Raw genomic sequence first — 26,960 nt, 5'->3', positions numbered from 1 at the left:
GTCCTGTAGGCAGTGATGGTTTACCAGGTCAGCCAGGACCTTCTGGACTGGCAGGGCAGAAAGGCACCAAAGGTGAAACAGGCCTGCCAGGTCCGCCTGGACAAGTTGATCCAAGCCAGCTGGGATCAAAAGGAGAGAAAGGCGAGCCAGGCATTCCAGGTGAGGAATTCCATACATGGGCTGGTTTCCTACAGGTGATGGTGAACCGAGATGGATTCAGTTATAATCAGTTAGTCCTTCACTGCAAGGAAAACTTAAACTGGATGGGGTTAGGGGTCTCTTCTTTTTCTTCTCTTGAAGAGAAGGTTAAAGTGACTACTGTATTTGAGTGTGACTGAGTTATTCCATATAGTCAGTTGCAGTGTCCTTACTAGTAAACTCTTCTTATTGTGTAACATTTATATCAGAGAAGCATCCTAATGCCCTGGCCAGGATTTGGGGCCTCATTGTAGGTGCTGTGTATCCCTGCCTTGAAGTGCTTGCAGTCTAAGAGTAAAGTCAAAACCACTTGGAAAAGTAGCCCAAATGCAGATACACAGATTAGAATAAACATGTAGGCTGAACCTATCCCATTCTATTCATGGGAGTAACCAGTGCATCAAAATGATCTATTATTGCCATCTATTTAACAAAACTAATCTGCTGTTCTAGGCCCCAAGGCAGACCTAGGGCTTCTGTCAGTATGGCTGTGAAGCATATTGTCAATGGCTGATGTCAGGAAGCTTGTATTGCCTCTGCCTGCACTGTGTTGTTTCTGTTCTGTAGATATTCATCCAGGGTCTTCAGGAACACTGACTTGTGTTCTATGGTACTGTCTCTCGAGTTAGCTTATATGGAGATTTGCACCTGATAAGAGAGAATCCTTACTTGGCATTTTATTCATATATGAGGAAATTTGCTCCTTTGATATAAAAATAAAAAAAGCAGTAATTAAGTTTTGTCTTTTTACTTAAAGGTATTTCTGGAGTATCAGGCCAGAAAGGTTATCAAGGTCTTCCAGGTGACCCAGGGCCACCTGGATTCAATGGGCAACCAGGTGCACCAGGATTGTCAGGTAAGGTAGAAAACCCTGCCCATGTACAGTCTTTGTAATGAATGACTTGGATTGTAAAAATGCACATGCAGTTGGTTTTGTGGCAGCAAAATATGGTTGTAAACCATATTTAGGGAACCTTCGATCCACTGTATCATGATGTATGCATAAGAGGTCTAGTCAGGTGCTTAGTGAGTCTGCTTATCACTGACAAGTGCAATTCAAGAGCGACACAGCTTGTTATAAGTTTCACAGATCCATGTATTGTCTCAGTGGGAGTCCAAGATTACAGCATGCTGCTTTCTTCTTTCTCACTTTGCTTCCATTCTCTGAATCAAAGCCACTTCGTGCTGAGCTGCACCCAGTGCCAGGTATTCCCTCCAGATTCAACTGGATTCTCCATTCTCCTCCCAGCTTTCTTCATTGATGTTGAATGACTTCATCATTTTTACTCACATCGTAGTACCATCATAAAGGGCAACTTCACTTTCTAGATCTAAATATCTGCAGACTGTGGAGAACTTGGGATCCCTATCCAAATTGTGGATTTGTTACTCCTAGTAAAATACTAGGCATACCTGAATGCAATTTTTGAGCCGTTGATCTGGTTGAAGTTTGGGATTGCCATTGGGGTAGCTGGAAACGAGCTTGCTGCTTAGAGCAACCTGATTGGAGGAGTTGTAAGTAGCCTTGACTGACCTACTTAGTCAACATATCCCTACATCATTAGTCCTTACCTCTACAGTTAGCAACAGACCAAACAGAAGTCTTGGGGAGGCTAGCTGGAAGTCATATGTATGCTTTTAGCTACTGCATGGATCAAAAAACTTACTTCATGGTATTTATTCTGCTGCTTCTGAAGCCTCTATGTTTTTTGTTCAGTATTTCTCTACCAGCATTGCCTGGTTGCAAGTCTTACTCTAGGTGTCATATGGGATTTTATGCAATCTTTCAGACAGTCAGGACCCACACCAGTTCAGGCTTTATCGGTCGAATCCATGGGCTTAAACTCCACGGGAAACTAAAGAACAGCCATTGCAGATTAAGGAGTCACCAGGAGAATGTGCTCTTTATGTGAAGCACTGCTTAAGAAACTGGCAGCCACATTCTGTGCTAGTTGGTTTCAGATGGTTCCCAAGTTGTAGTTGTATGTGCAGTCCATTTTTACTCAGGGAGGAAAGGCATAGATAACTGCATCAAGGTCTGCAGCTGAAAGAAAAGGTTTAAATCTTCAGTGCAGATTGGGAAAAAAGGTATCTCAGGGAAGCTGGGCACCGAAAGAAACCCCAAATTAGAAGATGGCCATATTCATGTGAGAAATCACTGTCTCAAAATGATTTGTCATTGCCATCTGTTAACTAAAGTAACCTACTTTCTAGGCCCCAAGGGAGAGCCAGGGCTTCCTGGACAGTCAGGACCAGCAGGACCTCCAGGACAAAAAGGTGCCATGGGAGAGACGGGGCTTCCAGGTTAGTTACCAAAAGGCATTGGTCCGGTTAGTACGTTTCATCTCTGCGGAGCAGAGGCAGATTTGCATGTGTAATGTGTATATGAATGTAAATATATGTAAAGTAGTATGCATATACTTATGTGAAGAGTACAGAGAGAATATATGGTAAACACCTTGGCATAGAAGATTCAGACTTGTATAATAAAATATTTAACACAGTACATTCATTTTAAAGTACTACAGATAAAAGCTGGAAGGCTGTGTTACTATTGTAGCTTTCATGTGTAGTTCATCTGAGACCACAAATCTGTCTAAGAATCTTATTACAATTTTTATTGAGCCTGGTCTCTCGTTTTTCAGATTTCACCCAACAAAACAGTTTAGAAATGAAAAGGACTCTGTGGACTAGCCCATCAGAGGGAAAATAAGATGGGTTATTTGTTCAAAAGGAAATAGATACAGTAATTCAGTTACTTTGGAAGACGTGTTGGGACAACAACACCAATATTTGGGGGGTTATAGTAGTAATTGGTTGCTATTTACTATCAAGGGCCTCTTGGTTTTACTAGAGTTTAAAAATATACACACACAGGCAATATTTATATGCTTGTGCATTCTGTAGAATTCTTCCCCACATATGAGAAATATGCTGAAGCCCTGAGAGATTTTAGCTGTTTGTTTGTTTTTGATTAAAAAAATAAGTCTCAACAGTCATTCAACTCTTCATTAGTCCTTTCTGGTCCGTTTACAATTTGACTGACTGCTCTGAAGCTGCTGCAAAACCATTATGTTTTGATATTTTGGACAGGTATCCCAGGTATTAAAGGCTTTCAAGGCATAGCAGGACGTCCTGGCCAGCCTGGCCCTCCAGGATTTCCAGGATTAAAGGGGGAGAAAGGCAACCCAGGTCTTTCAGATATTGGAATCCCTGGTCCTAAGGTATATTTCAAAATCCTTCCATAGAAGGCGCTGTGGGTGAATGATATTTCTGTGTTAAAGTGTGTTCATTTTTTTTGTGTAAAGAGAAAGACACACTGGGATTCAGTGTTTTTAAGATTAAAATAAAGATTCATTTTAAAGGAAAAACAGGTTTTTTGAAAATCTGCATAAAACTCACTTCCCCTGCAGCCAATGGCAGCACTGGCTTTCCTCATAAAAGTCTTTGTTTATTAAGAATTGTTTAACACAGGGCCATCTACTGAGACAAGCATCTGTGATGTCCGTTTCCATTGGTAGAGAGTAATATTTTAAAGCAACTGGAACAGCTGGAGAAACCCCGATCTGTGGTGGTATTAGCACTTGGCAGAAAGTTGCATATGAGACTATCCTAGTTATAAGAAAAGGAGGACTTGTGGCACCTTAGAGACTAACCAATTTATTTGAGGATAAGCTTTCGTGAGCTACAGCTCACTTCATCGGATGCATTCAGTGGATGCACTGAATTTCCACTGAATGAATGCATCCGATGAAGTGAGCTGTAGCTCATGAAAGCTTATGCGCAAATAAATTGGTTAGTCTCTAAGGTGCCACAAGTCCTCCTTTTCTTTTTGCGAATACAGACTTAACACGGCTGCTACTCTAAAACCTATCCTAGTTATGGCTCACTTAAGATTCCCTATAGGTTTTCATTATGTCACTGTTATAATTGGTGACATCATGACAACCTATAGGGAGTAGTAGAATGAACTGCTCCATTCCAATCTCAAGCAACCACAATTCATTCTTGAAAAATGGTGACTACAATGCGCAGAGGTGCCATTTTGAGACGCATCCACAGGGAAGATGCAACTAAAAGGTCACAGTTGCTGCTGCCAAAAACTAAAGCCCGGAAAAAGATATTGGTGCCCAGATTTTCAAACATTTGCTACGTAAGTGACCAGACTTTATAAAAAAGGTAAGCGCCTAGCAGCTGTCACTGGGAGCCTTATGACTAATCTTGAGACAAAACCAATCCTTAGATAAAATATCACACACTTCTGTATTTTTCTTCCTTCTACAATGTCCAAGATAACTGCATGGCAACAGAATCTTGGCTTCTTAAAAGATTCTGTTGCTTCTTTTCCACATGATGACATAATCCTGTTTGACCTCACAGTTGTTGCTGTGAAAATGATTCTGATGTTTTAGGGAATTATAGGGTGACAAGGTGGGTGAGGTAATATCTTTTCCATTGGTGAGAGAGACAACCTCTTGAGCTTACACAGAGCTCTTCCTCAGGTCTGGGGAATGTCTGGGGAATTATGGCACTTGGGCAAGGAATAAGAACAAGAAGCAGAAGTATGTGTGAACTGCACTGATAAAATAACTAGTAGGGATAGAACTTATAAAAATATCTCATTTTTAGCAAGGTACCTGATTGGAATGTTAAAACTAAGGGGGGCCAAATTTATTTTTTGGTGTAACGATTGGTAACCAGGATAAACGTGGCCAAAGATCTCCTACCTGGACTTGTCTTGTTGCCAATGATCGCATAAATGTTTATTTGTAACTTAGAATGAAACTTAGTTCATCTCTTACTTTTAAAAGCATGAGTTGGTAGTATTCCACTCCTTAAACCTGTGCTTATACTATAGGAGCAGATTTGAACAGTTTCTAGCTCCAATTTGAGGAATATGAAGTGTTTGCTTAAAATATATTAGTAGCTCAGTAACACCTACTAGGAAGAGTTGACACTTTATTTATGACTGAGACTTTCAGAGCCACCTGTGGGATTTGAATGCCCAGTTCCCATTTTCATGACATCTAGTAAAGCCTAATGACTGAACAGAAATCTGTAGTTAGTGGAGAGCACTGGAATGCAATGGGGTGTACAGGTATGAATCTATTTGTGTAAAAAATGTGACAGTCTCAACCTTTACTACTGGTGATGATGCATGAGCCAGAAAGAAAACAGTGTTTTTACTTTCAGAGTTGTGGTTGCAGAGCTGACAAGTTAGGAGAATACTCTGCTTGTAAACTGAACAGGTTTTACATGGCATTACTGAGATGCAATTAGGGTGACCAGATGTCCTGATTTTATAGGAACAGTCACGATTTTTGGGTCTTTTTCTTATATAGGCTCCTATTACCCCCAACCCCATCCCAATTTTTCACACTTGCTGTCTGGTCACCCTAGATCAGAGGTGGGCAAACTACGGCCCACGGCCAACATCTGGCATGCAGGACCCTCCTGCCCAGCCCCTGAGCTCCTGGCCCGGGAAGCTAGCCTCTGGCCCCTCCCCTGGTCTTTCCCCCTCCCCCGCAGCCTCAGCTCACTGCGCTGCCAGCACAATGCTCTGGGCAGTGGGGCTGCGAGCTCCTGGGGCAGCAAAGCTGCAGAGCCGGGCCTAACCCGGTGCTCGGTGCTGCGCGGCGCGTGGCTGGCTCCAGCCAGGCAGCACGGCTGTAGCGTCGCCAGCCACGGGTGCTCCAGGCAGCGCGGCAAGGGGGCAGGAGGCAGGTGGGGTTGGATAGAGGGCAGGGGAGTTTGGGGTGGTGGTTGGGGATGTGGATGTGGATAGGGATCGGGGTGGTGAGAGGGCAGGGAACAGGGGGGTTGAATGGGATCAGGGATCCCGGGGGGGCAGTCAGGAAGGAGATGGGGGGTTGGATGGAGCATCAGGGGGAAGGCAGAAGCAGGCAGGGGGTAGTCAGGGAGCAGGGGGTGGTGGATGGGGCAGGAATCCCAGGGGGGCCATCAGGGGACAGGGAACAGGAGGGGTTGGATGGGGTGGGGCCATCAGGGGGCGAGAAGCAGGGCGGGTTGGATAGAGGTCGGGGGCTGGGCCACGCCTGGCTGTTGGGGAGGCACAGTCTCCCCTAACCGGCCCTCCATACAATTTTGGAAACCCGATGTGGCCCTCAGGCCAAAAAGTTTGCCCACTCCTGCCCTAGATGCAATATACCTGGGCTCCCACAATGCTATTTTTACAGTTGTATGTTTAAAATTGTTTAAAAAAAAAAAAAATCTCTCCATGTAGAGCTAAAAGAAAGTAACCCCTCCAACTTTTTGCAATGCCAAAGAACAGACTTTGGGGAAAGGCTCTGTGGAACGCTATACAAACAAATTGTAGTGGCCACCATTAAAATCTTTACATTTGCCTTTTTCAAGTAATAAACGTTACCAAGGTAGTTCCAGCACTAAGCATTGGTTAACATTAAGTTAGGCAAAAAGAAAAACTGTGAAGATTTTTAATGACATTCACTGGTGTCTGATGTCAAGAACAGGAACATACAAAAAGAATTAAATGAAATGAATATGAATGGATCTAATTTTTGCCTAATATTTTCCAGGGTGACACTGGTTTCCCTGGATACCCAGGTAACCCTGGCAGCAAAGGTACACCTGGAAATCCTGGTTTGGCTGGATTACCTGGTAATCCAGGTGCAAAAGGAGAAGCAGGCCTTCCTGGATTCCCAGGTAATTTTACTAGGAATTTTCCTTGGAATTTCCTGTCTTCCACTCAGGCTCTCATGTTTTGACTTCCATATCCAAAAGCAGGTAATTTGAATGGGGGCAGGTTGCAATTGCTCAGGGTTCTTACCGTGGAGCCAGTTCATGTAATGCTTCTGGAATCATCACTGCAAAGGAATAGAGATACATAATTTTAAACTTCCTTCTAAAATCAATGTCAATTCATTTGCAGTGAGGGAACCAGAACACATGAACATTTGTGAAAGCCAATACTACAGCTTAAGTTATCTGCATTGGTCAGATTACTAACTCCTCTGACGCACAAAATATCTGAGTTTGGCCATACTTTTTCCCTTGTGGATTGCTACAACAAAGTCCTTGTGGACCTTGACTTTTAATATAACTTACTACAAAATCTTGGCTTCTCTAAAGAATTAATTGTAAAGAGGAGATTTTTTCAATATATACAAATATGAGTTTATTATGTTTGGCAATCTTATCTAGAGACTTTTTAATAGTCAGTATAATTCAGGCTAAGGCTACACTACAGAGCTTACAGCGCTTTACAGCAATGATGCAGCTGCGCCACGCCGATGGGAGAGAGCTCGCCTGTCAGCTTAATTACTCCAGCCCCCACAAGCGGCACTAGTTATGTCAGTGAGAGAAGCTCTCCCACTGACGAAGCTCTTCCCACACCGACACTTAGGTTGGTGTAATTTATCTCATTCAGAGGGTTGACTTGTTCACACCCCTGAGCTACATAACTTATACCAACCCAAGTTGTTGTGTGTAGACACCCCCGGGGCTCTCAAGTATGAATTTAGTGATATATAAACTAAGGGACCAATCATGATAGGTGTTAAGTGTCCTTAACTCACATCAACTTAATGCTGTGGAGGTGAGACCCATGTCCCATTAAGATCTTTTTCTGGAAAGGAGATAGAGAGTGGGGAATTATGAGTTAGCTGCTGTCCATCGTGCTTTCACTGTGTTGCTCACTAAATATGCTGCTGCTGTTTACTAGGTTATATCCATTTTAGATTAAGTGAGCTGTAGCCCACGAAAGCTTATGCTCAAATAAATTGGTTAGTCTCTAAGGTGCCACAAGTCCTCCTTTTCTTTTTGCGGATACAGACTAACACGGCTGCTACTCTGAAACCTGTCTGACTTAAGTTAGATACGCTGTTGGCCTTCAGCATTAAGTAATTAAGAAGGTGGGATTCTGAAGGATGGCAGGAAAAAAACACCTTTAGGCCACCATGTTTTATATTGATGAACTTCCTCTTCTTTAAAGCCCTACTGTCCCTTTAAGTGAATGGTTGCAAATCTATGTTGTTAACAGTTGCAGCATGTATTGTACAGTATCTTGATACTTTCTTGACACCCTTTACTTGGTCTGACTTGTACCTTATCCATTGCATACCAGTGCCTGATAAAACATTGCAGTGTCTTGTTTGATTAACATGTCTCTATTTCACAGGGACACCAGGAATTCCAGGACCAAAAGGTATTGATGGACCCCCAGGTAATCCTGGTCTCCCTGGATCACCTGGGCCACCAGGTAGGCATGAATAGTACAACAAAGTCAAGCTAGAAAAACCATCAGACTGCTGGCAGAACCTCAGTTATGTTTCTATAGATGCCTGGCTTGTGCTGTTCATCAGAAAGTTCTATGACCTATAGTATATATCTGACTCCCAAACTGTGACTTGCAGGATTAAACAGGAAAGAATGGTTTGAAATAGCTTCAAAGCTTTAGTTGAAAGTGAAAGCTATAAAATGCTGTTTGAAAAATCCAAATTCCCTTTCAGAAAAACGTAGGCTGGCATTATGGGTTCTTTGTTTCTTCATAATAATTTCTGACATGGGAGTCCCATCTTGGATGGCAAAATTCCCATTGATAACAGAGGGCATATGACCAGATCCACTAACGGCAAGTGAAGATTTACCATGGTGGAATTAGACCTGGCAAAAGGAGTACTGTGATTGCAAGTGTTACACTATGCATCCAATTAATGGGTTAAAACTGTAAACTGTCATGGAAGTTTTGCCTGCAGGATTTGGTCCCATAAACCTTTTTAAAATTTGAAATAGCTTCTTTTTTCGTATCTTGACAACTGTATTGTTTGATGTATATCTATTCTCATTCTCTCTCACTCACACACACGTGTATGTACAGTGCCCTGAAACCAAACTACAGTAATTCCATTATACTTGAACCTTCCTTCCATTAGCAACCCTGACTACTTGTGTCACTGACGAAGTTATCTCATTACCTTTTGAAACTAGCAAGTATCTGTAGGCTTTCTTTATATTAAGCATTGTAATAGCTTAGCCTGTGTTTGCAGAAGCAAGAACCTTATTTCACCTCTGAAAGGAAGCATTAGATGGATTTTAATCACCACTAAACTGCTTAAAGATCACAGTTCTGTGACCTTTTTCTGTGAGTGCAGAAAGCAGAGAAGGAAAGAGTTTTCGTTTCGATTTTAAATGTTCTCATTCACATGGACCTTACCTTACTTGATCATTCCTTCAGTTTTAATTTTGCCGTTGGTGTGCTTTTGCTCTAATATGTTGCTATATTTTTTTTAGGTGATGTTGGCCGTCCTGGCACCCCAGGTCTTCCAGGGGAGAAAGGGCAGCCAGGTCGGGATGGTATTCCTGGACCAGCTGGACAGAAGGGTGAACCAGGTTAGCTTCCTTCCTTTTTATTTTCTGCTTCTAACTGTGTTCTGATTTCTGCTCAGTCCTCTTCCAAAACCATCCATGCTCCCTCAGAATAGCCTCTGTGATTCCCAGCTCTTGGGGGTGCACACAACGAAGGGCATCAAGCCTCCAGTGAGATACAGAGCAAGAACTCTCTTCGCTCTTAGACATTTGGCCCTCTAAGGCTTTTGTAGTTGAGCACAATCCCTTTGCCTCTAATTCCATTCCAGCTGCCATTGCTTCTGCTCCTCTAGGGATGAGCTGCACCCATCCTGCCAGATCACCTTATTTGGCCAATCAACTAGGCATGCAGCCATGGGTGGGCTCACCCAGGTCCACCCAAATCTGAGTGTGAGAGGAGGTGGCTCTGCCAGCACCTGGAGTGAGGGAAGGGGTGAGAGCCGTGGCCAGCACAGAGCAGAGGATGGTGAAAGGGGATGAGAGGCAGCTCTTCCTACCTCCTGGAGGAGAGGAGGCAGTTCCTCTGCACCTGCTGCAGTGCAGGCAGAAGGTGGCAGCTCTGGTCACTGTGAACTCACTTCAGGATGGCCCTGGTGGGCAGCTGCTGGGGTTGCTGAATGGGGGTAGCATGTCCCCAGTGGCAGGGTAGTGTCTATTGGCACAAGCTCATCCTCCTTCCCAGAGATCATGTAGCTGAACATGGGTGGGCAGGTGTATATGGTTGCGTTGTTGTGGGACTCATTGCTCTCTCAGCCGTTTTCACAGCAGCAGCCAGCAAGCTGCACTGGGACAGCAAGGGCCTCTTGTTCCTCAGCCACGAAGGCTTCCTCTTCCACTATATCCTGGAGCCTTTTTTTTTTTTTTAAAAGAATGGCCCACCAAAGCATTTTAGTGGGTTGTGTGGCCCTCTACTACCTTAAAAATGTCCATCCATGCTCTAGAACCTTCTTGGATCCAGAAGGTACTCTCTTAAAAATAGCTACTATCACACAACTACAAATGCAAATTTACCAAAACCCACAATGTGAAAGACCATCTTGAGGATGGAAAGAAACATGCCATGTAAGCAGCATATCACCTTGGAAGAGATCCCTTAACACTGAGGGGAGATGTGGAAGTGAGCGAGAACCCTATTAGAAACCCCTCATTAAGGAAACCGAATTACTGGTAAGGGATTCTAACTTCTTATCTTTACCCTAGGCTTCCTGCTTCTGGAGATTTGAGCACTCCACATTTGTAAAAAGATTAATCTGTTTTTTTTTCAGGTCAGCCAGGTTTTGGGCGCCCAGGACCTCCTGGACTCCCAGGATTATCAGGCAAAGTGTTGTTGTTCTTTTTTTTTAATAAGGATGTTTGTAAAATGTATATACACACAAAAGGGGGGAAAGGTGGTAGACGTTTAGCTGATATCGTTATGCTGTACCAAATTAACAATGTAGCAGTAACCTTTTATCTCATATACTACAGTAGGACCTCTCTAATTTGCATCAGTAACTGAGAGACCCTTGTCTCACTATTGAACTTAGTGAATTAACAATTAAGCAAAAACGACAAGACGGTTAAATCGACTGCATCATGCACTGTAGTTTGTTGTTTTACTCCTAACAAATATGGCTTAGTTATAAGGTATGACAATGGGTAAAATTTGCAGAAGCACCTAAGTGACTTTCAAAAGTCACCTGCAAATTTTCAGGAATGACTTAGACACTTAGAAGTCTAATTTACTTTGACTTTCAAGGTGACTAAAACGCCTAAATAACTTGGGCACTTTTGAAAATTGTATCCTGTATGTCTTAACGCTCTGTGCTATATTGTATGAGACTAACAAAGTCTTAATACTGGGGGATCTCACCACAGCAATGTCACGTCCATTAAACCTTTGCTCAGAAGTGGGGTTGTGAGACCCTTATGAGTTTGAGCATCAGTGGATTTGAAGAGTAGCAGAGTGAGATTTAGCAAGGTCCTCTTGCATGCCACAAGTTGTACTTCTTGTCCTCTCGCACCAGTTTTACATTGGTGTAACTCCATTGGTTCCAGTGAGGTGTGTTCAGATTTACACCTTTATAAGCAAGAATGGAATCAAGTCCTAGTACTTCAACTGAAGTTTGGATATTTTACATGTAACTAAACTAAATACAGCATCCATAAACATGTCTGTTTGGTTTAACAGGGCAAAAGGGCGAGATGGGATTACCTGGCCTTCCAGGAGCCCCTGGACTTACAGGTTTGAAGGGTGAACCAGGTTTCCAGGGATTCCCCGGTCTACAAGGTCCACAAGGTCCACCAGGCCTGCCTGGGCCACCTATGGAAGGTCTTAAAGGTAGTCCTGGTCCACAAGGTGTACCGGGGAGACCAGGTAGGCATGCAGTTCATAACAGTCCATCTCTGTCAATAATTCTTTATTTTGCTGGCAGGTTATTGGCCTTTAGAACTTCTGAATTTCAGACCAATTTTTTTGATATAGTGTTTGGCTGACAGCCATGTTTCCATGGTATAATCTTTAAATATTTCTTGGTAACCAAAAGGCTGTCGTGCCAAAAGCAACAATATTAAGAAAGATACTAAAAACAAATAAAAATCTTGATTTCTGCTAGTCTCTTTTTTGAAAGACCCTGCTCATACCTGGCAGCAAAATACAATGCGTTGATAAACATGAGATTCTCAGCATGTTGTCACAGCAATCATCTAGAGAGCACCAAATCAACTTTTGCAGCATCTGCCAAATACGCCTTTTTGGCATTGTCACATGATCAATGAATTTCATCGTGCACAAAAATAAAAGTAATAAACTCCGTCATTCTAGGACCCATGAAAATCAAATTCATAATAGCATCACAGCATGATCAAATCGGATAGTGGTTTCTTCATCTCAACATCATGTATGCACATCATTGTTCCATCGTGTCACACAGTTCCAGTGGATTCAGTGCAACACCATGCAGTCTTCATCTTTCCATTCCATGTTTGTATCTTGTTCCTGCATCTACTAATTCTGGAAATGATGACTTCCATCCTGGGTTAACATCACTGAGCAGATCCCTGGTGTATTGAGGAATTAGATTAATGTATGTGTTTATATATTGTTTCATGGAAAATTCATCTATCTTAAGATGCCACTTTTGAGCAATTAAGGACTGTGTCAGTGAATATTCTGTCTTTCACCTCTCAAGTCCAAGTACAGTTGTTACTTGGACATGAAATTAATTAGCAGCTAATACTATAAATTGCCATCCAATGCACTTGACATTCATTTTCAAGAGAAGCAGCTTTTTGAAATGAAGTTGTTTGCTTGCTTACAAATAGAAAACACTTTTTTTTTAAACTGAAACTCTGCGAGTATTCTGAATTTGGGATTTTTCGTTGGTGAAAGCTCTGGGTGAAGAAGGTAAACATTGAGTTAGTGCATTTACAAAATAACTGCTATCCATATATTAGCAATTTAGGAAGCAAAGGGAAGTTGTGGGGTTTCTTTCAATATACATTTTCTGTAGTCCTTAGGATTGTGAGCTTGGAGCCAAATTAACCTCTGGTGCAAGTAGATGCAACTCCAAGTAAGGGCTGTGACAATCTAGACCTTTGAGATCTTCTGATGAAAAGTGGTATCCAAGTGCAAAGTATTATGATGATGAAACATTCCATAGGGCAGCTGATTGCTGTTCTATAACAATCGGAGCCTTTACTTAAAATAATTTCTCATGCGAAAAGTTATCCACAAAATCTAAACTGTATAATGTAAAACATTAAATTCTGAACAATTTGTAATCCCAAAATCTACCTGTAGCATAGGTAGATTTCTGCTGGTCTCTGATCCTGTTTACATGTTTTGTATAAACCCTGCAATTATTAACCTAAATCAGTCAGCGAACTAGAAGACAAGACCATTATTTTGTGCACATTTTAGGTTATCAGCTGGAAAACACCAGTGAAGTTCTGCTCAGGCATGTTTTCTCTCTTTCATCTCCATTTTTGTTGCATGTAGTATATCAAGTGAAATGTTTGTCTTGCTCATTTGTGCATGGACTAATGTGGATAAACCGCACTATTACTGCAGTTCTATTCCAATCAGCACTTTGTAGAACAAAAGGGCTATAGCCCATCATGGAAATGCTGCTTTCATAACATTTCAACCTTAGGCAGTTAGTCATAAAAGCAGCTCTGCTGCTGACAAATTATCCCACTCCTAAGGAAATAATAAATAGAAACATGAATCAGATGCATCCATTGCTTGCTAACATCTGGGTGTATTTTCAGACTAGTTAAGGTGACCAAATTCAAACCCAGTGTCATTCCATTGACTTCTGCTGAGTTATATCTGGGATGAGTTCGGCCTGATGATAATAGTAAGGGTTTATGAATAGCTACTACAGTAAAGCAGATTCCTAAGAGAATGAAACACTATTTTTAACTCCCTAATTTATTTTTGACCACGAACAGTAATAGTTTGGTGTTTGTGTACTGTATGTAAAGCAATATTGAGCTAAATCTAAATTTAAAGGTTTAGTTTAATACATTGACATTTCTAACAGTTTTGATGTTTTTCCCCCTGTTGTAATGATGGCCTTGGTGAACTTTGATCCCTACTCCCAGGTCCCTCAGGTTAGCCCCTTAACTCCAAAATAGTACTTTGCATGAAGTTGAATGTGTATACTTTAAAAAAACCTTTTTTGGTGTATAAATGTAGAGAACTAAGGTCAGGTATACCAAGTCATTCTTCATATGTACCTTTGATGTGTAGAGTACAGGAAAGCCAAATGCAGGCTTTCAGTCTCCACTGTGCCCATCGTTTGGGGACTGATCCTGGGAAGTGCTGAGGACCCTTTGTTCCCTAACTACAGACAAGTTAAGACCATGTGGCACCTTACTAGTGGCTTTCAGAAGCCTGCAGGATCGCACCCCTGACTGGGAAACATATTTTGTAATATTTCTTCCCAGTCCAATTGAAAGGGGAAAAATAAGAAATATCTCCCACCCTCCCCCTCTAAAAACTGATATGCTGCACAGTGTTCTCATCCCTTCCCTGTAGATCCATGGTTTGGAGGTCAGTCAGATGACAACATTCATTTCTGTAAAACATGCGGTTATTGATTACAGACAGCCAGGAGTGAGGGCACTGTATAAGGAACACAGTCTGGATTAGCCTTCATAATCTATTATGTTGTTTCTTTGGTAAAGTTGACAAGCATATATTTTGTATAATCTTAAATGTAGATTTTGAGAGCCAAGAATTCCTTATTTTTTAGATTCTGTGTTCTGCAAATTTAACGTGGCTATCTTGATTGTTGTTTTGAGTCTTAAGAGAAGAAAAACGCTAAATGAAATAAAAAGTGAGCAATGGGCACCTCATGTGGTGCCTCTGCTGTGATACTTGTTCTCTGTAAAATATTTGTTGTTCACCAAACCAGTTGGGGTCTGAGGATACCTATAGGCTTTTTATTTAACAAGCAGCAGGAGGAAGGAAAGTAGATGTGTATGCCAGTGCATATAGAAGGGATTGAAAGAAGACTTTTCCAAGGGCAGGCTGTGCAAAAAGATGAAGAATTATCCATTCATGCTGTTACGCAGTTCTGGTTATTATGAATAGCTCACTTAGGGCTTGTCTACACATGAAAGCTTTACCAGTTATACCAGTTTAACCATATCAGTATAACTCCCTGTGTGGGCCCTCTTATTTTAGAATTAGAGTGGCTTTTTTAAAGCTTAAAACCCTTCCAAAGTTACATAAACTACCCCAAAAAGGCCCTCTTGTATGAGAATAAGAGTGCCTACCCAGCGACTATACCAGTATAACTATGGCGCTTCAAATTCACACATTAGCTTATGCCAGTATAATTTTCCCATGTAGACAAGCCCTTATTTTCATACCCGTGTTTCACCTCCATAAAGTTTGTGGAACAGAGAGCGGCTTCCATTGCCATATACTAGATGAACAGAATTGGAGCACAAAGCTATCTCCTCTCTAAGACTGCAGGAGATGTTTCATAAGTGCTTAGCCATTTTTTCAGATTTATTTAAATCATAATATACTGTGCATGCAGCACTAGCCAGATGTTGTAAAGTCCCAATGTCTGTCCTGAGAATGAAAGTGACTTGGCATACCTACGTAATTACAAGTTTATTAAATGAAGTCTTGAAAGTTTTGCTATGATGACTTGTAGGAAACAAACTGCTGTGATCAAAGTTGAATAGCAATGAATCAATTTAGTTTTAACTGTGTACACTAAGTGCTGCTAGAGACTTAATGTACCAATCTATGTCCACATCCGCTCTAGGTCATAAAGTATAAAAATAACGTTGTCTCCTCTTTTTATGTAATTGTGGTTTTGTCTGCGTCACAAATCCGTCACTCAGTGTGGCTTGAATAGCAGTCATGCTCCATGCGACGCCCAGCGTCTTGGGTAAGCAGAGGGGCTGCAGTTCAAGACGGAGGGCCACATGAGCTAGCCCCCTCTCCATGCTTTGTCTAATACTCTCTATCTCACTAAATTCAGCACAGACTCTCAGCTAGGCATTCATCCTATTTGGAAATCATAGCAAAACTTACATAAGACTGAATTACATTTTATAAGAAATTAACATTAGCAACAAGATGCTTTTTTTTAACCATTATAAAGCTAGTATTAATAAAGTGTCAAAAGCATAGAAAAGTGTAGAAAAATAGAGCATTGAGATAAACCTGACATGTTTACCGTGGTTTTTAGCTGAACATTGCATGAAATATATATTTAAATCATTTCACTGACATGAAAATGGGTGAGGGGTGATGGATCCAGATTGTCTTAATTCTGGAGGATGGCAGGGAGAAGGTCATTAAAGACTTGCTGCACTGAACAGAAGAACCTTTAAATTGGCTTTCCAAGTGTGTCGCAGCATAAAAAAATCTCCCTAAGAAATTAAAACAGACCAATTAGCATTTTGTGGCATTTTTTATCAAGAACAATGCCAACAAGAGAACAGTTCTAAGCATAGATGTACACGTCGTGCTATATATTTTCCTCCAGATTACATTTCTAGCACCTGACCAGTGCACATTTTAAAAAATTTCTTTTGTTCCTTTTTTTGTGTTGCTCACTAGTATTCTGCTCTTCAGCTTCCATTCACAAATGGTGACATTCACATCTGTGCAGTGGGACTTAAGTGGTGATTGCATCTTGTGGTAACCCTCTGCACAGAGATGAATTTCGGCCAAAAAGAAGGTGAAAGCTTCTGACTCTATTAATTAAATTGGATATCCACCAAACTCTAGGCCATGCAGAGGCGGTGTTCTGTCAGTGAAATGGTTACTTAGGACAACCCTCATTTGTATAGGACTAACTGGCAACAGACCTCACTTGTAACGTTAAAGCAAAAACATGCTCTTCAGTAAAGCTTAAGTTTCTGATTTAATGAAGAGTGTCATGTTGGCCTTAGCAGCCTAATCACCAGAATAAGTTGTATGTGAAAATGTATATATTTGCCTACTCATGTATGGTTTTTTGCATGCATGTTGATTATGTTGTAAATACAAAATATACTGGTGAAATGGGTTTTTGTTTAGTGCATATACTATCTATCATCTGTACTATTTCTAACTAGTAATCTTGTTTTGTACTGTGTGATGTCTGATCCTTCTAACATCGATCATTGGGCTTTGGTGAACTCTGATCCTTCCAGGTCCTCCAGGTTAGATTCTTAACTTGGTCAATTTATTTCACTGCATTGCATTTGTCATACGAAAAATTGATGTTTCCCTGTAATTCAAAGATTGTTTTTAAGTGCTGTGGGTACCCTGCAGATGGTACCTGTTGACAGTTAGCATTCCTGAGAAGGTAACCTGTAATTAGTTCTCATGTGTGCTGTAGCAGACCCAGTGTTTCTTCGGAATAAGCTTGTATGGTGGCATGTGTCTGTAGCTGACAACTGCACGACTTGTTTGATATGTGGCACTAAATTGCTACTGAATTTTAAAAAGAAATGGTTAGGGTTTTATCTTCAGAACTGCATGCAGAAATCTCACTCATCAAATCCATTCTCTGTACGTGGCCTCTTTGAGCTCTTTAAAGAGAGACTTTAAATTGTTAAAAGTTTCAGAAGAATTGAAAAGCCAGTACACTTACAAAATCTTATTACATGGGTAGAATTAAGGACGAGAAAGTCATGAATTCTCCAGCAAAGAGAAGACTCTATTTGTAAGACCCCTTCATCTCCACATATAAAGGTATAAATAGATATGTGACTTAAATCATAGCAACACTTTCCATTTTACTTGCCATACAGTTTGTTTGTGTCACACATGAGTAACGCTGACCTTGTATTTATCACTGTGGAACAAAGGTGAAATGATCTCATCAGGTGTTTTGTTTTCAATATACTATGAGTTGTTTTTATGAACTTACATGAAAATGTCAACAACAGGGTATTTTGCCCTCTGTCTACAAAAAGGAAAGGGTAATGCAATCACCAGGGTCTTGTTTAGGTACCCCCTACTGCTCAGTGGAGAAATCTGTTGAGTGCACATTTAAGAATAAACTAATCCTGAATGTTAGAGAAAATAATTGAAACAAATGTCCAATCTCCATTGGGGTTTATATATTGAAATCAGCCTAGTTATTGGAGAGGAGATTAATCAACTGAAAGGGGCATTCACCCCTGAGCTTTGGTTGGGGAAGGCTCTGCTCTTACCCCTACTCCTGTCTCCTCTGCCTCTCCGTGGTGGAACAGCCTCCAAGAGAGGCAGGATTTAGAGATATTTTTTACCTTCCCCAGTCAGGAGCAGCACTTTGGGGAGGGGGCACACCAGTCCTGCTTCCCTCAATGGAAATATCAAACTCTGTCTGCAATAAGGGGCAGCATTTTACTCTGTGACACTGGCTTTCACAATGGAGTTGGTCAATCAAGAAAACACTCAAGAAAACACTATGTACTGCCATTAGATTGGCCCTAGCCATGCACTTTGCATTGGTGGTGTGGGAAGCCAAGCTAATATATATATATATTTTAATGTAGAGACCACAGTCCTTATATGCAAATCCATAGCATATAAGGACTGCACAGAAGTCATGGGCAGGCTGACTCATACTGATCCATGAACATCTGTTATGTAATATCAAGGTCTGCCAGGGCCAGAAGGTCCACGGGGTCCCCCTGGAAATGGAGGATTTAAAGGAGAAAAAGGAAAGCCAGGTCAGCCTGGCCAGCCTGGCCTCCCTGGTCTAAAAGGAGATCAAGGACCACCTGGACGCCAGGTATGATAAGGAGTGATGCTTATTTCTAGCTGGGAGTGTTTTATTTTTAAAGAGAATCAAATATGGAGCTTTCCAGTTGGAAGATGGATTTTATGATGAACCTAAAGCCATACTGTAGTTTCTAACACTCTGGAACAGATCCTGGCTTCTAGTGGGCCGGGGAGGTATAGAGGACGTTGGGATCATCTCTAACCCTCTTCCCTCCCACACACACGTAGTGTGTTTCTCCATAGTGTTCAAGTGAGAGCAACAGTAGCCAGTGCGCCATCCTTGCTCTGTTGCCCCTTGCCAGTGAGCGATGATGGCAAATCTCCCAGTCAGTGTCTCTACGTGTATGTGTGTATCAAATTGGCCATGGGTTTTGGGCACCCCGGTTTTTTGGAAGCCCAGCCTCAGACTCCTTTAGGCCTGGCTTTTCAAAGGTGTCGAGCCTCCCACAACTCCCACTCTAGGCCACCTACTGGTCCTGTTCAAAGATGTAGTAATAAATGAGCCCTATTGCATGCTCTCCTTTTTTCGCTATGGATTTATCCATTCATGGTGCTGTTTCCTGACTCAAGTTTCTATGTGTAGCAAGAAAGCTTGGGAATCCTATAGATTCTTGTTTGTCCCCAGCCCACATTTTTTCTCTCCTGAGACTCAATGAGAGGATTAAATAATTGTGAAGCTACTTTGTTTAGGGTGATCCTGGTCGTCCCGGCCTGAATGGAATGAAAGGTGATCCTGGGGTTCCAGGTGTTCCAGGATTTCCAGGTATTTAAAAGTCATTTCAAACAAAGCCCTTAGAACTCAGTAATGTCCAACTAGTAGAGGAGAGGAGCCCACTTTGGGCACTCATGCTGTAGATCTTTTCAGGAAGCACGTACTTTCACTGTGTAACTGTATTGGTTTGGTGTTTCAGGTATGAAGGGCCCCATTGGACCTCCAGGAGCAATTGGTTTTAAAGGCGATCAAGGCCCATCAGGTCCACCAGGTATGAATCATGGTTGATGCTACCCTGCCACTTTCTTATCTTCAGGGAGGTAGAATTGGACCCACAGGCATGGAGCCAAGTCCATTCCTGGTGTAATTCACTCAGATTGGGCAGAGATACCCCAACAATGGAATTTGTCCTTTTATGCTATGATATGAACAGCAATTTAAACACCATTCTAAAATAACAAACACCATTCATTGTTTTTAAAACTTTATTTCCACTTTCCTAGTAAGGGAAAAGCCACTTAGATATCTGATGTAGACCCATTCCTCTTCATTCAGTGGAAAGAAGCTGCTCGCAGGGGCGGGGGGTAGCTGATGATTTCCTGTTCCAACACTTCCTCCACTGAGTTTTTTCTGTGTGGTGGTTCCATGTTGACTCAAGGGCACCATGGAGAAAAGGACTTCAGCACAGTTTAATGCCAGTAATAAAGCTGACTTTACTCTGTGTTTCCTTGGATACATGGAACAGCCCCTATAAGAGTCAATCTATCCTTTTCGCAAGGATGCAACTAAGAGCAAATTTTTGCCTTGAACCTCTAGTTACAGTGTTTATTCCATTGATCAGATTTCTTGGCTGATGTCATCTTAAAGAATTATAGGGCTGATGAACTAATCAAACTTCCCTTTGAGTCTTTTGGAGTCACTCCCATCTTGGATTGTCCGTCTCTCTGATACAAACTTGCTTTATCCTAGGTCCACCAGGCTTACCTGGCCCTTCTGGACAAACCATTGTAGTAAAAGGTGACTCAGGTCCTCCAGGTCCACCAGGCCAGCCTGGATTGTCAGGCCCACCAGGATTGCCAGGTCCACCAGGATTGCCAGGTATGATCACTCTGGACTGAAGGCTTTATTGCTTATTTTTATAGAAAGTGACTAGTTAACAGGATGCAGTAGACCATTTGTTCTAGAGAGGTTCCTGGGTTTATTTGCCGAGACTTTGGTGAGCTTGCAAGAGTGTAACTTTCATTGCTTCATTTATTTTTCTAGGTCCAATAGGCCTTCCAGGGGATCCTGGGCGAGATGGACTTCCTGGATTTGATGGTCCAGGAGGACGTAAAGGAGAGAGAGGACTTCCAGGGCAACCAGGTATAATAAATACCCTAGTTCTGGTGAGGAAAAAGGCGGTTGGTATGTCAAAAAAAAAATCTCTTCTTAAGAATGCAGACAAATGTCAGGACTTGTGTTCTATTGCAATTCACATGCAACAATATTACATTTTTAGGAATAGGGTTGTGACAGGTTCGGTCACAGAGACCCCCCTTGGGACTGTCGCCTGATGTGCTGAAACTACCTCTGAGCCCATCTTCCCTGCCAGCTTTGGACTCCAGAACCCTGTGTTGTTGAGCCAGACACACAAGCCTGCTGCAACACAGACTCAGGGTCTGAATCACTCCCCAAAGCTGCAGACTTAACTGAAAACCACTCAGCAGGTTACCTATCTCCAGCACTCAGACACCCAGTTCCCAATGGGATCCAAACCCCAAATAAATCCATTTTACTCTGTATAAAGCTTATACAGGGTAAATTCATAAATTCCCCTCTGTAACACTGTTAGAGAGAGATGCAAACTGTTTGCTCCCCCAGATATTAATCACTTACTCTGGGTTTACTAATAAACAAAAATGATTTTATTAAGTATAAAAAGTAGTATTTAAGTGGTTTAAAGTAATAACAGACAGAACAAAGCAAAATACCAAGCAAAATAAAACAAAACATGCAGGTCTAAGCCTAATACATTTAAGAAACTGAGTACAGGTAAATCTCACCCTCAGAGATGTTCCAATAAGCTTCTTTCATAGACTAGACTCCTTCTTAGTCTGGGCCCAATCCTTTCCCGGTACAGTTCTTGTTAGTTCCAGCTTAGGTGGTAACTCTGGGGTTTCTCATGACTGGCAGCCCCCTTTGTTCTGTTCCACCCCCTTTTATATCTTTGGCACAAGGCGAGAATCCTTTGTCTCTCTCTGGGTTCCCGCCCTTCCTTCTAAATGGAAAAGCACCAGGTTTAAGATGGATTCCAGTATAATGTGACATGTTCATGTCATGTGGGACCCCAAGCCTCCATTCTCTCCGGCCTGACTCTCACAAACGCAGGAAGGCCTGCAAGTAAACAGAGCCATTTACAGCCAATTGTCCTAGTTAATGGGAGCCATCAAGATTCCAAGCCACCATTAATGGCCCACGCTTTGCATAGTTACAATAGGACTTCAGAGTAATACTTCATGTTTCTAGCTTCAGGTATGAGAATGATACATTCATACAAATAGGATGAACAGACTCAGTAGATCATACGCTTTGTAATGATACTTTACAAGAGACCTTTTGCATAAAGCATATTCCAGTTACATCATATTCACACTTATAAACATATTTCCATAAACATATGGAGTGCAACGTCACAAGGGTTTCCCAGCTATCCTGCTGTTAGATAGACCAATGTGGTGTCTTTGCTGGTGTATGCTATAGGCTTGAAAAGTCATTAGTCTTAAAACCTCTCAGTGGCAGACTCCGTACCAATATTGTTGCCGAATCCGGTCCCTGGATGTTGTTTTATTTCACTTTGTTTTGAATTCAGTAGAACACTCTTTGCAGCCTGTGACACATGGTGTATAATTAGGACAGTAACAAACAAAGAGGAGTAGAAAGGAAAATAAAGTGTTATGTTTTTGCATTGAAACAATGGATCAGAAAAACTGTTCTCATGGGGAAAGAATTCCAGCAAGTCAGGTGTGTGTGGAGCAAAGGCACTGAACTGTGGGAGGGGAAAAGTTTAACTAGATACTAGCTAAAATCTACTAAAGCACCAGGACCCAAAGTCCCATAAACTTTCAGTGAGATTTGGACTCTGAAGTGTTTGTCACTTTTTTGAAATTTTTACCCATCAACTAGAAATAGAAGGCAAGTAGGGAGTAAGTGGGAATCAAATTATGCAAATAAGATGGTGATCCAAAGTAACAGGCCTTGAATGCTGGAGTCAGAACCCTCAGGGCTGAATCTTCATCTGGAGGAGGTGGAGGTTCTAGATTGTAATTTGTACCAAGTTTTCTAAAAAGCCCTGATACAATCAAAATTAAGGGAAGGAATATGCCTAAAGAAGTTAAATATCAGTGCTGGTGAGAAAAGGTCAAAATTTCAACAACAAAAAGAGGCAAAAAATTCCTTTTTTGGAATTGTTTGTCCTGTTTTTTTTGACCAGCTCTGTGAAATATTCTGTTAGCATAGTTTGAAAACATGCAAGAAGAGAATGTCCTTAATAAAGAACCTGGAAGGGAAAAGGTCAAACTTGCTAGAGATTGAGTTCTAAAAACTTAGCTAATTAAGAGCAATGACAAAGAGGGGACCCTGAAGTTCCCAGGCACGTTCTTTATGCTCTGCGCTAAGGTTGTTATGGCATATTTTATCTTCCATTCTTGGGGCCTATTCCAAAGCCCATTGCAGTCTTTCCATTTATTTCAGTGGATTTTGGATCTCCTCAAAGAGGGGGAGTGTGTTCTAGCGTAAGACACTTAGCTCAGCTCTGCCATTGACTTGCTGTTTGACATGTAAGCAAGTCAGGTAGGACTAACTTGCTACACTGCACATACATGTGTGTGGGTTTGGAATGGCTTACCTACCTTGTACATAGCTAACTACAGTACTCTATGGCCCCCACTTCCTGTAGTATCTGAGCGCCTCTCCATCACTAATGCATTATCCTCAGAACACACCTGTGAGATATGGCAATACTATTAGTCCCATTATTTTACAGCTGGGGAACAGTCACTGAGGAACTTAAATGACTTGCCCAAAACCACACCGGAAGCCTGTGAAAGTACCCTGGAGCAGGGTATTGCACAAAGGTCTCCCAAATTGCAGACTAGCACCCTAACCACTGAACCAATCTTCGTCCTTATTGGAGCCATTAAGTACCAAGAAGCATTGCACAGGCTAATTAGACAATCAGTGGTGCTTGTTGTCACGTGCAGTTTAGAACATTGGGCTCTTCTGGGTTAATTTGCAGACATGCTGAGCAATTCTAGAGCCAGCTGAAGTCAATGGGAGTTTGGGAGCTGTGGCTGCTTCCATACCTCTGAAAATCAGGTCCTTTATTTCTACAGGCCTGCACTTATTTACCTTTTTAAAACCCCTTTGAAAACCAGGGAGAATATTCACCTGACTCATAGGGAGCGCTTGGGCTTCATGAATGTGTTCAAAGTGTGCTGTGTTCCTTGGATGAAATGTGCTAGAGTAGTTAACAGATATGCGAAAAAATGTCTGTGCTGTGCTTCTCCTATGTTAACAGGCTTTCAAGGTACGCAGGGACCCCCTGGTCCTGATGGCTTGCAAGGCCCACCAGGTCCTCCTGGAACAGCTTCTGTTGCTCATGGATTCCTTATAACTCGACACAGCCAGACTACAGACACACCACTGTGCCCACAAGGAACAATAAGGATATACGATGGATTTTCTCTTCTGTACGTTCAGGGAAATGAGAGAGCCCATGGCCAGGACTTAGGTGAGATGCATCATATGCACTATTGGTGTGGGTTTTTACAGGGGAAGGAATTACCAGCTTCTTCTCACAATTCTCTGATTCCTTGTAATCCCTAGAATCCTACAGCCCAGGAGGTCATACACATAAGGGTAGGGGCTTGACCGCTGAGATCTGTCATCTCCATGGGCTTGAGCCTGCACCTTAAAGATGCGTGGTCACACACTGAAATTCACAGGCAATATTTTGCCTGCATATTGCAGTTTGGCAATCCGTGCTGTGCATTCATGAGAGGCTGAAAAGAATATGCAGATAGTGTTTAAAAAACAGGGGTGAGGAGTCTATATTTCCTTTAAGCACAGTAAGATGAGAATTCTTTTCTGTATCATAATTCATATATGTGTATATCTTCTGTAGGCACTGCTGGGAGCTGTCTCCGCCGTTTCAGCACCATGCCCTTCATGTTCTGTAACATCAACAATGTGTGTAATTTTGCATCAAGAAATGATTATTCCTATTGGCTGTCCACTCCGAAGCCAATGCCAATGAGCATGGAGCCACTGACTGGGCAGGGCATTCAGCCATTCATTAGCCGGTGAGCCAAAATAGGCTGTAAGATTTTGCATGGGATCTGTAAAGATAACACATCTTGTTGAAATGTAGTTTTGAGCCTGCAGGCTGAATATTAAGACATGGTAAAATGATTAATCATTTGTGTGTATTTTCTCTGAGGAATAATAGAACAACTTCTTATTTTAATGGCGGTGAATGTGTTGTGTGTAATCCAGTCTAGTGCCTCAGAGCAGGGGACTGGCAACCACTACTGATTTGCTACTTTTATTTCCACAGCACCTGAGAATGCTGTGGACATTTTCATTATTTTTCATTTTTATTCCATTCGTTGATCTAAAATCTCATGAATTTTGGTGCTTTTAAGGGGACATCATCATTTAAAAACATTTTAAAAAACAAACTAATAGGCCAAAAGCTTTTAAATATCTGTTTTTACTTCTCATTTATGCACAGCACTTCTTGCGCTTTATTTAGCATGGACAGTGAAAGTAGACTAGACCAGTTTCCCTTTTTAAAATCATTTTCACCTTCTGGTTCTCAGCAGCATCACAGTGCTATAGTATTTGAGTTGCAAACACTGCAGGACAATCCAGGCAAAAAGAGATTGTTTTGAATGGACCTATTTACATTTCTGAAAACATTTCTGTTAATATCAAGGTTTGTGAAACTTGAGTAACAAAGCCTACAATTCTGGGCCAAAATCACTACCTTACAAGTCCTATCAACTCTGCTCTTTGAATAGCATATAACCTTAAATTGTGCCTCTTGGCATATTCTTATGATTTATGTAGCATCCACAAAGGACTAAAGTCTATGAACATGCACAAGGAGACACAATTAGTGACATAAAGAACTTATAATCATATCTTATGAAGAGAGACAGATGTTTGCATATTTCCTTTCACCCAAGAATCCCAAAGTACTTAGCAAACTTTACAAACTATGAGCCAAATTGTCAGCTGGCAAAACTCCATTGCTTTTGGGGGAATTTTGCCAACTGAAAATTTGGCCCTATATTTAAATATATTGAAATGTAATGTCATAGGGGAAACCTTTTAAACAATGCACAGCAGCAATATATCACAGTTCCGGACAGAGAGTGAAGAATGCCTTATCCGGTGGAAACTAGAAGGGAGGGGTGAGCAGAAACTACCTACCAACCTGGAAGTTTGTCTGGATGCAGGATCTAGCAACCCTAGTCTTTTATAAAAGTGTCATGGAATCTTTAATGAGCATAAGTGGTCAGGACCTTGTCCCTACCTTTCATCGCAAGTCAATACCAAATTGCTGCTCTTATCTGGCACAAAGACTTAAAATTTTGTGGGGACTGGATGGTTGCTCAAAGGTACTCAGAGTAACTTCCAGAAAAAAAAGCTCTTCCCAGCTTGGGTCAAAAAAGGCTTCTTGATGGGTGATCTGGTAGAGATTCTGCGATTCTTTGAGTAGCTGTCCCTATAGGTATGTGCACACGCCTATGAGCGTTCAATCTGAGATTTTTGGTAGCAGTGTCCATATGCCAGTACCTGTGCTCTACACATCCTCATGCTCCAATCCAGGGGTAAACAGGGGAGGCAGACCTGCCACTGCTCCAGTTCCTTCTCAACCACCTGTGGCTGCAGATGGAGAGTTGTGGTGCCCAGTAGCTTTAGCATTACGTAGCTTGCTTGCTTTTTCTTTTCTTTTTCTTTTTTTCTTTAGTTTGTGGTTTTATTTTTTTTCCTCTGTGCAAGCTATGTGCTTTTGGGGCAGGGGGTTCCCCCCACCTTTGTTTTCATGGTTGGGACTTCCTGCCTGTCCTCAGCCCCTTTTTGTCTGTGGCCTTCGTGGCTTGTACCCAAAACCCCAAGCTTCAAACTCTGCCAGGCCTTCCCGTCAGTGACGGACATTCCAGCTGCTTCCACTGTCTCAGTGTATTTCATGTTCCATCGAAGTGTAAGGTCTATGTGGGCTGAAGAGCAAACCCAGGAAGCTGAGAGAGGACAGGCTCAAGATGCTCCTTATAGAGTGTTCTTTAAGACCCACCTCTTTGGGGTCTGATTTTTTTTTTTCTTCCCTCCATGCCCACCCCCAGCTGTGGCCCCTATCTCAGCCCCCTTACTCCTCTCTGGGTTCCCCCCTCCCGGAGACATGGCCCTGTTCCCGGCCCCTGCTCTGGTGGATGGGGGGGTTGCAGACAG

At 41.9% G+C, this 26,960-nt stretch overlaps 1 protein-coding gene across 1 annotated transcript in view; it reads left to right on the top strand.

Annotated features, from left to right (window-relative positions):
- COL4A5 (collagen type IV alpha 5 chain) overlaps positions 1-26,960 on the top strand; it is a 139,605-nt gene that overhangs the window by 106,262 nt on the left and 6,383 nt on the right. The window contains exons 33-48 of the mRNA XM_084638759.1: positions 10-159; positions 956-1,054; positions 2,413-2,502; positions 3,292-3,422; positions 6,756-6,882; positions 8,357-8,437; positions 9,469-9,567; positions 10,809-10,859; positions 11,714-11,899; positions 18,631-18,764; positions 19,445-19,517; positions 19,666-19,737; positions 20,436-20,564; positions 20,730-20,828; positions 24,022-24,234; positions 24,628-24,805. Of these exons, the coding sequence (XP_084494885.1) occupies positions 10-159; positions 956-1,054; positions 2,413-2,502; positions 3,292-3,422; positions 6,756-6,882; positions 8,357-8,437; positions 9,469-9,567; positions 10,809-10,859; positions 11,714-11,899; positions 18,631-18,764; positions 19,445-19,517; positions 19,666-19,737; positions 20,436-20,564; positions 20,730-20,828; positions 24,022-24,234; positions 24,628-24,805 (1,912 nt within the window). The remainder of the gene's footprint in view (positions 1-9; positions 160-955; positions 1,055-2,412; positions 2,503-3,291; positions 3,423-6,755; positions 6,883-8,356; positions 8,438-9,468; positions 9,568-10,808; positions 10,860-11,713; positions 11,900-18,630; positions 18,765-19,444; positions 19,518-19,665; positions 19,738-20,435; positions 20,565-20,729; positions 20,829-24,021; positions 24,235-24,627; positions 24,806-26,960) is intronic.

The sequence above is a fragment of the Lepidochelys olivacea genome (genome assembly GCF_965140295.1).
Source record: "Lepidochelys olivacea isolate rLepOli2 genome assembly, chromosome: 9".
NCBI lineage: Eukaryota > Metazoa > Chordata > Testudines > Cheloniidae > Lepidochelys > Lepidochelys olivacea.
Note: the sequence above shows the minus strand (reverse complement) of the source record. Positions and strands in the feature narration are given on the sequence as shown.